This window comes from Orcinus orca, chromosome 19 (assembly GCF_937001465.1).
Source record: "Orcinus orca chromosome 19, mOrcOrc1.1, whole genome shotgun sequence".
Classification (NCBI taxonomy): Eukaryota; Metazoa; Chordata; class Mammalia; order Artiodactyla; family Delphinidae; genus Orcinus; species Orcinus orca.
In genome coordinates this window covers 38,394,871-38,411,131 of record NC_064577.1, presented here as the reverse complement: position 1 = coordinate 38,411,131, position 16,261 = coordinate 38,394,871, and the positions used below count along the sequence as shown (strand labels likewise).

The window sequence follows — 16,261 nt, the reverse complement described above, 5'->3', positions numbered from 1 at the left end:
ATAGGGTCCTACAGAAATAGTTATTTAAACTGCAAAAAAAAAAAAGAAACTTGACCCTTCCCTCACAACATATATGAAAATTAACACAGAATGAATCATAGACCTAAATGTAACTATACAACTTCTGGAAGGAAACATAGGAGAAAACCTTTGTCATTATGGGTTAGACAATGGGGTCTCAGAGAAAGATTTCTTAGATAAGACAGAAAAAAGCACAAACCATCTAAGAAAAGTTGCTAAGGGACTTCCCTGGTGGTTAAGACTCCGAGTTCCCAATGCAGAGGGCCCAGGTTAGATCCCTGGTCAGGGAGCTAGATCCCACATGCATGCCACAACTAAGAGTTCGCATGCCACAACTAAGAAGCCCATGAGCCACAACTAAGGAGCCCATCTGCCGCAACTAAGACCCAGCACAACCAAATAAATAAATTAAATAAATATGAAAAAAAAGAAAAATTGCTAAATTAGAGTTCATCAAAAATTTAACACTTCTAGTCTTCAGAGACACTTTAATATAATGAAGATAAGTCACAATCTGGGAGAAGATATTTACTAAACACTTATTTGAGAGAAAGGACTTTTTCCATTGCTTTTTATATAAAGCACTCCTAAATCTCAATAACAATATCCAATTAAAAATGAATTTGAACAGACACTTCATTTTAAAAGATATTTGCACATGAATAGACACTCAACATCACTCACCTATTACAGAAATGCAAAATGTGGCAAAAACCACGAGATGCAACTACACATCTACTAGAAAGGCTGAGATTTTTTTTTTTTTTTTTTAAATATAAGAATCAGGTGAAGACGTGGAGCAACTGCAACACTCATAGAATGCCAGTGGGGAAGCAAACTGGCACAGGCACTTTAGAAAACAGTCTAGCAGTTTCTTAAAAAGTTAAATATGCAGTTAGCATATGATGAAGTAATCCCCCCCTTAGGGATTTTACCCCAAAGAAATGAAAACATATGCTCGCACAAAACATATGTTCAGACACACATGTGACTGTTTTCAGAGGCTTTGTTCATAATAGCCAAAAAACGAGAAAAAACGCAAATGTTCATCAAACGATGAATGCGTAAACAAACTGTGTATCCACACAACTAGAATACTGCTCAGCAATAAAAAGGAATGAACTACTGACAGGGCCAACAAAACAGATGAATCTCCAAAGAGACTGGCTAAGTGAAAGAAGCCAAAAAGAAAAAGCTACATACCACATGATTTCATTTATAAAATATTCTGGAAAAGGCAACATTATATGGACAAAAATCAGATTGGTGGTTGCCAGGGGCTGCTAGAGAGAGAGGATGGATTGACTACAGAGGGACACGAGGGGTCTTTTGGGAGTGCAGACGTTTTCTTTACCTCAGATGTGGTGGTGGCTACAGAACTATACGTTTGTCAAAACACATCACACTGTACATTTAAAAATAGTGAATTTGGTTAAATGAAAATTATACATAAATAAACCTGACTTAAGAAAATAATAAAACAAACCTAAAAAAAAAATGGAGTGAAAATAAATGTAAGAAAAATCAACTTACAGTTTTTCCAATTCAAGGGTCATCATGAGGATGCTTTCAACTGTTGTAAGTGACACTTGTGTTGTTCCCATGTCTCTGAAGGAGAAGCCCAAACATGCGTGATAGAAAACCCAAAGACAAAAGTTCTAAACTTAAAAAGATACTTAACATGTGATTACTTCAATGCTGGCTTCTTACTTGCCATAGATGATAATCCAAAACAGCTCTTATTGAAGAAATTTAAATTTGCATCATCAAATTAATGACCTTGGTGCTGAACAGTACAATCATTTTCTATTATCCTGATTTCTCATTTTCAATTGCATCTACCTCTTTTGATCACTCTTTTTTAAAAAAATAATGTACCCCTTATTCCTTTTTTCTTTCTGGGATAAATAATATTCCTACATGCATCTACATGTTCCATATCTATATGTGTTCTTCAACACTGTTCTCATTCTCTGCTGGCTGTCTTATCCATATATATTTTTTCTTAATCCTCTTCTTTGCCAATAACTCTTATTTTCAATAACCCAGTTAAAATCTAAATTATGACTTTTTAGCTAAAGTACTCAATCTTTGACGAAAGTAAAAAGGAGAAATTATCTCATGAGCCATGAAACTGTTGCAATACTTACAAATATTTTAATGCTGGCAATTTAAAAAGATGAGAATCTTCAACTGTTGTCAAAGGATTACGATTGAGAATTCTGAAAAATGGAATGGAATTAAAATTATCTGCATTTTCAATTACTTCCATGAAAGCTTATATTCATTTTTTTTGGTATGGAACTTGAAGGTTAAAAAAAAAATCATTTTCTGTCTTTACCTATAAATCACCCTTAGAATCTGTAAAACACTCTTTCACTGGGAACTACCCAGGTCTCTAGATGATAAAGTGGAGAAGAGAAACAAACAAACAAACAATAAAATAGAAAAAAAGTGGCTAGCAAAGAAAAAATATGCCAAAGAACTTTTTAGGTTAAAAACCCTCAAAGTGACTATGCTGGTAGGAAACCCTTGCTCTGTAAAAAAGTACTATTTCTAGTGTCTTCCATAATTCAAGGTGTTTTTCTTTCATCTCTACAAATTTTTTAAAATTTCATGATTTAAACTACCCAGCTAAAGACAAAAATAGGGCTAATTCCTTGGTTCTGGAGCCAAAGAAGAAGAGATAAATCCAATAGGAACTGGTGAAAGCCATACTCCCATCACATAGTCCCGTGCGTATTCTTGTATTATAGCCTTTGTTACTGTGTATGTAATCAACTGTTTACTTGTCACTCTCCTAGACTGTCAGCAACTTGAGAGCAGAGACCACACTTATTGTCATTATTATTCCTGTGCCTGACATAGTGCCTAATATTTACTAGGTATTTAATAAATGTTTGCTGAATAAATAAATAACATTTTGTTTATATATCAATAAAATAAACAAATTAATTTTGGGGAACAAAATTTTATTCCAAAATCCTGGAATAGATTTTCTTCTTAGTTCTTTCTTTCTTTCTTTTTTCTTAGTTCTTTAAAACAAATAAGGGGGGCTTCCCTGGTGGTGCAGTGGTTGAGAGTCCGCCTGCCAATGCTAGGGGACGCGGGTTCATGCCCCGGTCTGGGAAGAACCCACATGCCGCGGAGCGGGTGGGCCCGTGAGCCATGGCTGCTGGGCCTGCGCGTCCGGAGCCTGTGCTCTGCAACGGGAGAGGCCACAACAGTCAGAGGCCCGCGTACCACACACACAAGAAAAAAACAAATAAGGGGGGGAAAAACCCCAAAAGAAACAGGAAGAAAGAAAAGAATACCTGACTTTAGGTTAACTCTACTCAAGAATTATTAGCTTATTTTTGCAGAATATTATAAAGATAATCATCAAAAGTAATATCTTTTGGGTTGCCAGGCATCTGTGATCAGCATTTAACATTTAATCCTCACAGTAACCTTATATGATATATATAATTACACCATTGTACAAATGAGGAAGCTGAGGCACAGAGAAGTTACATAACTTGTTGTAAGTCATCAAGCTAGTAAGAAGCAGAGCTAGAATTTGAACTTAGTTCTGACTCTAAAGCCTGTGTTTAACCTGAATGAAAAAAAAAGGGGTGTGCGTGTTAATACATCTGTTACTTTAACCATAATTTGCAGAGCACTAAATATAGAAATACCTTTTCAAACTTCATCTACCCATCTGGGAAAGCCTCTATGAGAATTATATTTTCTCTATTTATTTATTTATTTCTCTTTTTATTTACTTTTTCCTTAATCATCTCTCATGATATTTAATTAGTGTATGGACGTTGAGACTTTATAGATTTTTTTAAAAATTGCAGGAAAATCAGTAAAAATGATGGAGGAAGGACATCTGAAAATTCATCCCTCCATAGAAGCAAAAATAACAATAACTACAACAACAAAACTGGCAAAAATGGTCAGAATCAACTTCTGACCAATCACTTTAACCAACATGCTGGCAGGAAACTGGGAGCAATTTCTTCAAGGAAAACAAATTAATTTCTGTAAGAAAAATGAGATCTGTGTTGCTTTAATTTGTCCTTGAACTTTGCTCTCCATCCCAGTGGTAGCCTTGAAAAACAGCTCACATCCCTGGTACCAGAAGGAGCAGCATGGACTGGGAGGGCCTTCAAAGCCTCATTCCCAAAGAACTGTCATTGTTTTACATGTCTGGTGGTCCCCTGGAAGACCTCACTTGAAAGGCTTGCCTTTGACCTGACTCAGAGCTGTCTAGTGAGAAAAGCCTCTCCTCAGCTGGCATTTCTGGAAAACATTTTCAAGCAAATATTTTAACATGGCGGCTGCATGAGGCAATGGATAACGGTTGGGGGCAAAAACCAGCCCAACCGAAAAGCTTAAAAAGAAAAGCTGAGGGCTTCCCTAGTGGCGCAGTGGTTGAGAGTCTGCCTGCCGATGCAGGGGACATGGGTTCGTGCCCCGGTCCGGGAAGATCCCACATGCCGCGGAGTGGCTGGGCCCGTGAGCCATGGCCACTGGGCCTGCGTGTCCGGAGCCTGTGCTCCGCAACGGGAGAGGCCACAACAGTGAGAGGCCCGCGTACCACAAAAAAAAAAAAAAAAAAAGAAAAAAAAGAAAAGCTGAGGAATGAGATGTCCACAGAGACTTTGAAATGTTCCAGTGTATTCCTGGGAAACTGGAAGACCACAAGACATATTCCTGGGAATCTAGGAAAATAACTCTTAGCATTAATAAATGAGTTCAGCAAGGTTGTAGGATCAATATTATTTCTACACACCAGCAATGAGTAATCCAAAAATGAAATTAAGGAAACAATTCCACGTGTAACAGCATCAAAACAAATATAACACTTATGGAAAAATTTACCCGAGTGCAAGATTCACACTGAAAAGTACAAAACTGTTGAAAGAAATTGAAGAAGATCTAAATAAATATAAAGACATGCTGGATTCATGGACTGGAAGATAATCTTATTAAAATTTCACTACTTCCCAAATCGACCTATGGTTCCATTGCAATTCCTATCAAAATCCCAGCTGACTTCTCTCCAGAAATTGCCAAGCTAATTCTAAAATTCATATAGCAATTTAAGGAAACAGAATAAACCAAAACAGTGTTGGTAAAGTACAAAGTGGGAGGACTCACACATCCTGGTTTCAAAACTCAGTTCAAAGCTACTGCAATCACAGTGTGGTACTGGAATAAGAACAGACATGTAAATCAATGGAACGGAAGTGACAGTATAGAAATAAACCCTCCTATTTATGGTCTATTGATTTTCAGCAAGGGTGCCAAAACAATTCAATGTGGAAAGAACAGTCTTTTCAAATGATGCTGGGACAACTGTACATCCACACACAAAATAATGAAGCTGGACTCCTACACTTCACACCGTATATGAAAATTAACTCCAAATGGATCAAATATCCAAATGTAAGAGCTAAGGCTATAAAATTCCTAGAAGAAAACACAGGAGTAAATCTTTATGACCTTGCATTAGACAACAGTTGTTAGATATGACACCAGAAGCACAAACAACCAAAGGAAAAATAGATGAGTTGGACTTCATAAAAATTAAAAATGTTGTGCTTCCAAGGACACTATCAAGAAAGTGAGAAAACATATAGAATGGGAGAAAATACTACAGGTGGGAAGAATAAGATGCAGTTGGGAGAAGAAAAGTATAGTAGTTGCTAGGTGTGACAATCTCAAAATTTTGAAGTATTACAAATAAAACAGCCATCCTGAATCACCCAAAAGGGCAGACCCAAGTTATTTTTCTTTTTAGCGTTTATGCCTTTGTAAATCTGAGAAGCAGGCAGGATTCTAGTACATAGCAAAAAGTGATGACAGCACCCTGAAGTGTGTAAGCTTTGGTGTGTACATAGCTATCTAAAGGAAACAACGCTAGCTGAATGGGGGAGCATTAGGGCGGCTCTGTGACCGCAGCTCAATTTGCCTTCATAGTGTGGCCTCACCTCCCTCATTGATATTCTCAACAATGGGGTAAATAATTCAATAGGGATAAGGCTTTGATTTTCCTCTTATTCTCTCGTAGTGCTTATGTTCTTGGTACAATATTGATGTACCACAGACAAGCCAGCATGTGAATGTGCTCTGGTTAAGTTACATAGACTTTCTACATTGTAGAGTTCTTCAGTTCCTAAAACCATGGAGCTTGTATTCTTAGAACCAATGAAGTGACTAAAAGAATTTTTAAAAATAAGCCATCAGTCTGCACCTGCGTAGGGGAGTGAACGAGAAACACTTTAAAGCCAGAAAAAAAAAGTATACTTAACATTTAGGATTATCAACCACTGCTGGTTTTCCATAATATATTTCATTCCTGATTTTATCTGAAAGAGATATGATTACTACCACCATTCAAAGAGTGGTACTTTATTAATTAATAAGCTCTTGGCTCATCTTTGAGGTAGATTTCGGATTTAAAATAGACTACCACACTGCTAACTACTTCACCTTATGCTTGTCAATAACATCGAGGTGTCATTCAAGAAACCTACTGTCTTATAATTACCTGAAACCCAGTGATGAATCAAGGTTTTGTGGGGCCTGAACCTCATCTACTTTGGGAAATCATATCTAATAAAAACATGCAAAGTTATGAATACAAAAATCGCCAGGACCCCTCTCAAGACCTTGCAAGGGACCTATGCAAGTGAGGAGCCCTGAAACCTAAGCTTCATTGAATTCATAAATCCACCTCAGCTGGGGCCCTTTTCCAAACTTATTTAATGCAGGCAACTTATAAACACCCCAGTAATATGTCATTATAGGGTAGTAAAATGACCTAACTCGAGGGTGGCATCTTCCCTTGGTGGCCTCCCTTTGGAAAGAGATGCAATACAAGTTTATATCTCATCATGGCAAATGTTTCCTGAAGCAAATTAGCTTTGTCTATTAGAAAGACTTAGCCCAAAACAAAGACTTACTATACTGTGACAATCTTTTGAAAGTAACTGTGAACGAGTTTTAGGAGTACAGTACTAATTTATTTCCAACACCAGATAGTTCTGATTCTTTCACTACCTTTTTCTGTCATTTAAGAGGAACACAAATTCCAAAGGAACAAGTTGGTGCCTCTTCCATCACAAATCTTTTCTAACCTACCACCCATTTTCTACTTCATCACCCCCCTCCCTCACCTTGTTACCCTGCTGCATAGATGCTAGAATGGCTCTCATATATGTTTTCCCATCAACATCCATCTTTCTCCTTCCAGTATGAAAGCTTCTTGGGGACAAAGTCCCTGCCCTATGCGTGTTTGTATCCCCAGCAGTTAGTACAGTGCTGACACACAGTGGGCATGGCACTCAGGGAATGTTTTTGAATGAATTCATTAATTTTTAAACTGTGATTTATTTATTTATTTGTTTATTTCCACAATGTATTTTCCTGTGTTGCCTACATAACTATAGTGAAACGCAGATTCTTATAAGGAACTCTTAGTGTTATAGGATGTTTAGGAAAGGTGGTGAGTTTAAGACATTGTATTGGCGCTACTAAAACCTCCTGGTGAAGGGATGTCATGAGCCTGCTCTCCCTTGTGCTGGCAAAAGAAAAACTGACCCTGGTGCTCTCTCCCCAAGACAGGCATCAGCAAACTAACAAGGGAAAGGAAGGAGGCCGCCGAAGATAGGCATGTGCAGGAATTGCTAATCCAGCTCCAGACACAGCCTCAACACCTTCATTAACCAAAGTGTGTGAACTGTGTGAAACTGGATTTCTGAACCACAAGACAGGTAAGAGAGTCTTTTCCAACGCCAGGTATAGAAGAGCTCTTTACCTTGAGTCTAAAATCGCCTTCGGGCCACTGAACGTACCCACTATCATTTCCTTGTGTCATGAGAAATCACAGAATTTTTGAGCTGAAAGGGTGTAAAACCCACACTTCTTATTGAAGAGTAGTCAGCAAAGGAAGTATATTGAATTAGGCTACAGCAATGTATTTTCCTTCTATTTTTCACACTACACCTGAACACAAACAACGTCTTTTTCCATACCGCAAAGGTTCCTATTGGCAACAGATAATTCACTTCAGAGATATATGCTTTTTGAAAAATAATGTTCTGGGTGGCTGGGGAGAGCCCTGTGGTGGGTGTTCAGGAATTCTTTCTGCTTTACCATTTAAAAGAGCTAATAATGCTTGGGGAAGCACCCACACCTTTTGCTCCCTGAAGAATTGGGTGCTAAACTTAGTTCTTTGCAGCTCTGGGTTGCATACATTTTAAGCAGTTAGGAACTTTGCACATGAGCAGGAATCAAAGTTAAATTCAAAAGCGGAACTTCATGGACCACTCGCATAGTGGAGAGGCATCAGTGGGTTTCCATGACAGTGTTTATCTGAGCGTTTTTGCTTGGTGCCTTTTATTGCTGTGACAAAGATCAGAACTATGGAAAGCAGAGCGTTTCATATATATGAGTTAAACAAGTCTCTTGGCCTCTTTGTACCTTAGTTTCCTCATTTGTAAAAGAAATAAATGGCTCTCAAGACATACTTTCCAGAATTCAAACTGGGCTTACACCCAGCTAACCAATAACTGCATGGTGTTTTTACACACAGTTTTTTACATGCATTCATCTTCTATTTCACTTACAACGTGTGTAAAAAGCGCATTCCATGCCAGGCCTGAAACGTTCCAAAGCTCAGTTCTGTGAGTAAATTGCAACCAAGATTTCTACAAAAAAAGACACATGCAAAAGAAGAAGAAAAATATATATTCTTTCAGAACAGTTATCGTTTGGCAATAATTCTAATTTATATATGATGAAACATAACATCACTACTCCCTCCATACACTAAAGAAATCTCACTGTGGAACATATTATGATTTATACTTTCATGATTATATATGTGGTGCATTAGATACAAAATAGTAAATGCTCATTAAATACTTGTGTTAAGTGATCTTTATTTCTCTAGAAAGGCAGCACTATTGACATTTTGGGCTGGATAATTCTTTGCTGTGGGAGGCTCTCCTGTACTGTTGGATGTTTAGTAGCATGTGTGGCCTCTGTCCACTAGATGCCAGGAGCATATACAGTACTGACAAGCAAAAATGTCTCCAGACACTATCAAATGTCACCTGCGTGCAAAATCACCCTGGTTGAGAACCACTGCTCTACAATGATTCACTCTGATCTGTGTAATAACTCTCACACTAATCTTTGCTAGAGACAAAAAGGATTTGCTACAAAATTTTAATCATATTTCAAAATGAGTAACAAATTAATTTTATAAAAAATTAAGCTTTATAAAAACGCCAAATATAATGAAGTTATAGTTGTAACTTACATAAACTGCAAAAAAGGTAGTGGTTCAAATGTACGTCTTTCGATAGACTGTATTTTATTGCAGGATAAATCTCTAGGAAAAGGAAAAGGAAAATATTGCCTCAATTAGCTTTTAGATATCTAATTAGTAGGAATAACTAGTAGAGGTTAGAATGATAATAATAAATAAGAAGCTTTGGTCTAAACTCCAAACCTTAGGAATTATTATTTGAACCTTCCAGAGCCCCTAACCCTGCCTTCACCTCTCTTAATAGTCTCCCCTTCAGGATCTTCATAAATTAAATATACAACTATAGATCTTGATAGATTTTGGAGGTAATCTTTCCTGAGAGCAGAAGCATTGATTAGATTCCACCTTTTATGGTCACATCAAATTCTAGATTATGAGCTCAAAGTTTTTATCTCTATATATCATTATAATTTCTAATATTCAAAGGAATATTCTTATATTTACACACTTCCCAGTATAGTTCTATTTTTCTAGGCCAATTCATTACCAGAAGAAATAAAGATACCCTTTCACACATCTTGAAAGGAAGTTACTCCTCTCATTAATATGTAACTTTAATTCAGTATTACACTTTCTATCATATTGACTTTTATTCGAAAATACCTACTCTTGACTATAGCTGACTATGTCATTTCCATTGATTCCAGCTTAGTCTCTCATTTCACCTGGATGGCTATAACTGTCTTCTGACTGGTGTTTCCATCTCTTCGCTCTCCATTTCTAAGCCATCCTCCATGCGATCCCCAGATTAACTCTCCGGAAGTTGTTCTCAAATACCAGCATCACTTGTGAACTTATTGAAGATACAAATACTCAGCCCTACTGGGGACCTCTGGAATCAGTAACTATGGGGGTGGAGCTTGTGTTTTCACAAGCCCTCCCAGTGGTCGGTTCTGTTGCAGGCTAAAGCTTGTCCTAAAGCCCTGCTGTGGTAACATGGTAGCTTGGCATGTTATCCTTGGCTTGGCCTCCAAAGCCCTAGATGATCTGGCTCTCATCTCCTACTCTTCCCACTTGTACTCTACAGGTACTCAGAGTATTTTTCCTGTGTTTTGCCTTTCTCCCACTTTCCTTTTGCAAGCTTATTCTTCCCAAGATGTCTGTCATTGATACCCAATGGCCCTTCGAGGTCCCATTTAAACAGCATTGCTCTAGTAACATCTTCCCTGATCCAATTTGAAGTCTTCTTTCCCTCTTTTGTGTCCAATACCAACTTATAGCTCTCATTGCCCATATTCATTTCTTTCTTTAAATATAGCTATTTTTGCAACCCATTTCCTCTGAGTATAAAAGCCTTCAAAGTACGGACTAGATACTGCTTATGTGCATCGTCTATCAAGTTTAAAGCCAACACGTGGACATAAAGCAAACTCAAATATTTATAAAATCAAAAAATAGCTGGAGAGTGGATAGAAGGAGGAAATGACTGTTTTAAAAGAAATGTAATTTTATTACTTCATGGTGCCTCCACAGCACTTTGTCATTATGGTTTGAGCTTATATGTTTATTTTCCCTGTGAGATCATGAGTTGCTAAAAGGAAACCTGCCTTACCCTTCGGCGTGTTTACAACACTAGGCATAGTGCTTGTTAGCATATTCTTTTTTCGCTTTTTTATTGATTGGCCTTTTTTTTTTAAGAATGAGAATACTTATGCTAACATGAAATAATCAGATTATAAAGTATTTCATAGTAGAAATAATGAAGGGCCTAGTCCACTGAGCATTTATCTTATTTGTTTTTCTCCAAACTGTGTTGGTAAGGTTTGGAGCCCAGATGGCAGAGAAGAGATTAATATAAAGGTGATGGCCCCTTAAGGCTTGGAAGGTTTGATAATTAAAACAACTATTTTTAGGGTCATGTGAGTCTCTTTATACCCACTTCCCTTAAGCCTTTTATATTTGCAAGAAGAATCTATTTGCTAAAGAGGATCATTAATTGGCTTAATAAGGATTAATGACATACACAGCTTTGGACGCCATGGACAAAGGACAAAAACTGAGCTTTTATAGCAAAAAACACTGTTATCTCCTTAGCCCTAAATAAAAAGAAATACTAGGCAAGCATTTCCTCTTTGATAAAGAAGCTGGAGAGGGAATTCCCTGGCTGTCCAGGGGTTAGGACTCGGCGCTTCCACTGCTGGGGACCTGGGTTCAATCCCTGGTCAGGGAACTAAGATCCCACAAGTCCTGTGGTGTGGCCCCAAAACCAAAACAAACAAACAAAAAACAAACAAAAAACAAGAAAACAAAAGGCTGTAGAGATTTTTGTTAGGGGCATTATTGATATGCTTATTTAGTGTAAACATTTCTAAATATGCCACTTAACCATCATCTTAAACATTCTTAATATTGGTATCACAATTCCTGCCTTGAAATCCTCAACAACAGCTTGTTCTTTTGGTAACTTAATGTGTTCTTAACAATACTGATTTTTTTTTTTTTGATGTGGACCATTTTTAAAGTCTTTATTGAATTTGTTACACTATTGCTTCTTTTTTTTTATGTTTTGGTTTTGTGGCCATGAGGCATGTGGGATCTTAGCTCCCTGATCAGGGATCGAACCCGCAGCCCCTGCATTGGAAGGCAAAGTCTTAACCACTAGACCACCAGGGAAGTCCCTTGACAATACTGTTTACATAATTCATCTGCATAAATATTTAACATTTAAATGTTAATTCAATTTAGATTAAATTATCAGAGTTATGAGTTAATGGCATTCATATTAATGTGAGGGGTCTGTATTTTCTTGTACTGTAGGTGACAATTTGAGGTTAACTTTAATTTCTCTCATTTCACTCAACCAACATTTTCAACCTTTGCTGTAAAGGCCAGATAAGTCAATATTTTAGGCTTTGCAGGCCACATACAGTGTGTGTCACTTATTTTTCTTCGTTTCTTTTTTTTCTCATTTACAGCCCTTTCAAAATCACTTTTAACTTATGGGCTGTATAAAAACGGACTGTGGGCCAGATTTGATCCATAGGTCATAAACAAAATATAAACACAGATGGAAAGTATATGAACACTTATATAACAATGTTCATATGGGAGTCTATAATTGCTCAGACCTCATTACCACTTTTCCTCTACAACTAAAGGGTATTTTTCTATCTATACCTTGCCTATATAATTAAAAAATTAAAAATGAATAGGAGATATTTAGGGCTAGTGATGGGCTGGGGCCTTACACAGACTTACAGAGCTGTAGAATTTTATTGCTAGAAGAAATTGAAAAGATTACCTAACTTGAACCCCTTAATTACTTTATAGATAAGAACTCATAAATAAATATGATTAACTTACAAATATTGGAGGGATAGCAAGCCTTCAAATGAGTCCTTATGTAATTCAGTCAAATAATTTTCACTGAGATTTCTGAAAAATGAAAAGGTTATTTCTGGATCAAAATGCAAAATAACTACAACTATATACTACATAGGACTAAGTCCTATATGTGGAGGAAAGCTGGGTAATGGTGCCTCCTAAACAACCTAATTCTTATTGAATTTAGGGATGGTGATTTCTGCTCTGTTTTCATTTACACCTTCTTTACACGTCCTCCTTTGTGTCCATCTCTCTCCATCACGCATGTGTGCACGCGCGCGCACACACACACACACACACACACCCCACCCACTCTTCCCACCGAATCATATAGTTAATGTCTACTCTCTAGATCACGAAGTCTCTGTTAGAACCCAGCTCTGGGTGGCACCAACGTTGCAGAGCTGCCCTTCCCTCCTCTCTTTCCCCAAACCTTATTGGGAAGCCCCACGCAGAACTGTATCAGGGCAAATGAAGCCATCTGAGTTTTTCCCCCATTAAAATTGTTTTGAAAACTAAAATGTGCATAAAATATATATAACTGTTCAATAATTCAATTGAACAACTGTTCAACTGTTTAAGAATTACAAAACAGAACCCCACGTAACACCATTCATGTCAAGAAAGAATCCTGACAGCATCCCAGAAGCCCCCTGTGTGCCCTTTTCCAATCACAACCCTCTCTGTGACTTCCTAGAGGGAACCACTATCCTGACTTTAAGAATAATTTCCTTGCTTTTTAAATGTAGTTTTGCCTTTTCTCTATCAGCCATAAACAACAGTTTCGTCTTGCTTGTTCTTGAACTTTATATAAGTGGAATCATATTATATGTATTATTTGCCACATTGCTTCTTTCATTCAACATTATTTTGTAAAATTATTTCATTTTTGCCTGTACTATGTGGTGTTGCATGTCCAACCACCTGAGGCTTCTGAGTATTTGAAAGTGGCTAATGTGACTAAGGAGTTGAATTTTTAATTTAATTAACTTTAATTATTCTAAAATTAAAATGTAAAAAACTGACACTCAGTGTAATTATTGGAAAATGTTTATGTTAGCAACAATTTGCATATGTGATAATACTTTTTCGACTGTAAATTTTATAAAATCTAAATGCCGATCAAGTATTTGTAATAAAATTTAGCAACCAAATTGTGATTTCAAAGAGTTAGTATGGGAAAGAAATGTAAACTCTCTCATTAATTATTATATCGAGACATGTAGATACGATATTACTTAGGATATTTTTAAGTACTTAGTATGAAAACAATGTAAATATCTTATTAATAATGTATATGATGATTACATGTTAAAATGATAATATTTTGGATATAAGGGTTAAGTAAAAGATATTCACATTTACTTCATCTGTTTCATTTTACTTTTATTTTTAAGTGGCTACCAGAAAATTTAAGATTACTTATGTGGCTTGCGTTATGTTTCTGATGAAGTGTATGACTTCTAAGTATGATCATACCACACTTTATTCATTCAACTGTCGGTGTATACTGAGATTTTTCTAGTATTTATTTATTAAAAAGAATACTGCTTTGAACATTCTTTTTATTTGTATCCTGATACATATTTGCCTGAGTTTGTCTAGGATGTAATAGGAATACAAAATTGTTTCCTAAGAAGTTGTGCTATTTCAAGCTGGCAGGTTGAAACATGTCAGGTCTCCACCCCTTCAACTTCCACCAAAATCGCTAAGAATGATACAAAAGATATAACATAAAATTCACAACCTTAGCTCAATGTGTGGGAGCAGCTGCACAAATGCCCCCCTACCAGAAACGGCCCGGAGCTACCTACAGGGTGATCAGTTGGAATAGTGTGGTAGGAGCAGCCTACAGCACACATCAACCCCACATCTTCCCTCCTTGATCCAGGAAGCAAAAGGTGTCTTCCTCTAGGCAGGAGCAATTGGTGTTAGCAAGGGGGCAAGGTCCCAGAACCCTGGAAGAAAGGTATGCACTCCCTGACTAGCCACTAGAAGGCACCTTCCACCTCGGCCTTATTCTCAGGGGAACCCATTGGGAGTAATAAGCCCCAACAGCTCATTTCACTTCTCCCCTAAAGCTGGGAAACAAACGCAGTAGAATCTCAACTACAAAGATGAATTACACTCAGGAATGACCAAACAATGTGACAAAGCCAACTCCATTAAGGACAGAAAACAAAAACAAACATTATAGCCAATGAATCAGAGTTAACAAAGCACAAGAGAACCTTAGGACAGCACAATTATTACCCTCAGACAGATGTAAGCAGATAATGCATCCATTAATCAACTCAGGAATATACGAATGAAAAGTGTTAGCAATAATTAAAGAAAACTCAGTATATGAGCAGCAGAAATGACAGTTAAAGAATAAATTAGGACACTGAAAGATCCAGCCAATGACTTCTCAAGAATGCAGAATGAAGGGAGCAGGAAGGATTCACAGTCAGGCCTGACCCCTGGGTCTGCCTGAGGAATGTTAAGCACTTTGCTTCCCCTGGTCTCACACTAAAGACTAGGAACATGCTGTGGGGACGAGGGGGTGGTGTTTTGCACCAGTTTCTTATATCTGATAAGCAGGAAGGCACATAGCCTTTATCCCAAGAGTGGAGTGAGGGAGTGGTGGAGAGAGCCAGTATAGAAGAAACTCTATAAGACGTCAAAGGTAGGTTTCTCTTGCCTGGAAGAATTCCCTTCCTTGCAGGTGATATTAACAGTGGTATATCCTTCAGGAGCCTTGGGGATCTGAGCACAGGCTATGTTGCCTTGTGAAACTATTTCCACTGAATTCTGCATTTAAAACGTTCTGCTTTTCACTCACAGTGTCTCTTGGTCACATATTTATATTAATTCCAGCTCATAGCTTAATTCTAGCTCATAAATTAATTCTTTACTCATAGCTTATGTGAATTAAATTATTACTACCTGGAAACTCTGCAACACAGTTATTAAGGTGGTTCATATTATAGAGAATATAGTCACACACATTTTTAAAAGATCACTAAAACAAAATCACAAAAGGCTTTAATACCCACAGAGAACTCTTGGATCCCTGAGCGTGATTCAAAGACCCTGACCTCAATTTGAAATTCACCATTTTAGGAGGAATCGCAGTGATTGTCAGAATACATGTTAGGGGGAATGTTCAACAGATGGTGTTAAGATTGATTGTTTTCTCACCTGTAAGTCGTGGTTTTGTATTTCCATGGAAATGATTCAAAAAGAAAAACACCAAATCAATATGTCCAACAACATGTATGGTAACCCTTTTCATACCATCAAAGGTAGGAAAAAACAAATCTGTATGTATATACCATAAATGATATACAAACGTCACAGGAAATGATGGTCTATGAAAAAAAGCTGCACAAAAGTGGAACTCATATATACTAATTATAACTTTGAAAGTTGACAAGGATTCAGTAAGTACAGCAAAGACATGGGGCCGATCCTCAACTCTTTATGACACTGTCTTCTCTGATTGGCTGATGCCCATATCAGACTGGTTGGAGTTTGAATATCATGGTTGGACAGGGGGTAACCAAACAGCATGTATTTCAAATTAATTGGGTTTCTTTCTGTGAA

General features: G+C 37.2%; 3 protein-coding genes across 14 annotated transcripts in view; 1 reads left to right on the top strand and 2 right to left on the bottom strand.

Moving 5' to 3' along the window:
* Positions 1 to 16,261, bottom strand: part of RDM1 (RAD52 motif containing 1) — a 75,196-nt gene that overhangs the window by 42,221 nt on the left and 16,714 nt on the right. The window contains exon 5 of one of the 3 annotated variants that reach the window (XM_049701624.1): positions 2,181 to 2,243. The exons of 1 other annotated variant lie outside the window; for it this stretch is intronic. The gene's annotated coding sequence lies outside the window, so the exon portion shown is untranslated. Of the gene's footprint in view, positions 1 to 2,180; positions 2,244 to 9,345; positions 9,413 to 16,261 lie in introns of those variants that run through there. One more of the 3 variants, XM_049701623.1, reaches the window with a different exon arrangement.
* Positions 1 to 16,261, top strand: part of LOC101287365 (leucine-rich repeat-containing protein 37B-like) — a 127,941-nt gene that overhangs the window by 98,043 nt on the left and 13,637 nt on the right. The window lies entirely within an intron of this gene.
* Positions 1 to 16,261, bottom strand: part of LOC101269366 (leucine-rich repeat-containing protein 37B) — an 84,709-nt gene that overhangs the window by 61,544 nt on the left and 6,904 nt on the right. For 9 of the 10 annotated variants that reach the window (XR_007473319.1, XR_007473318.1, XM_049701613.1 and 6 more), the window contains exons 3-7: positions 12,653 to 12,724; positions 9,341 to 9,412; positions 8,643 to 8,723; positions 2,172 to 2,243; positions 1,555 to 1,629 (exon numbers count right to left, since the gene is read on the bottom strand). Coding sequence is in view for 8 of the 10 variants with exons in the window: in XM_049701613.1 (XP_049557570.1) it covers positions 1,555 to 1,629; positions 2,172 to 2,243; positions 8,643 to 8,723; positions 9,341 to 9,412; positions 12,653 to 12,724 (372 nt within the window). In the remaining 2 variants the exon portion in view is untranslated. The remainder of the gene's footprint in view (positions 1 to 1,554; positions 1,630 to 2,171; positions 2,244 to 8,642; positions 8,724 to 9,340; positions 9,413 to 12,652; positions 12,725 to 16,261) is intronic. The other variant, XM_049701620.1, reaches the window with a different exon arrangement.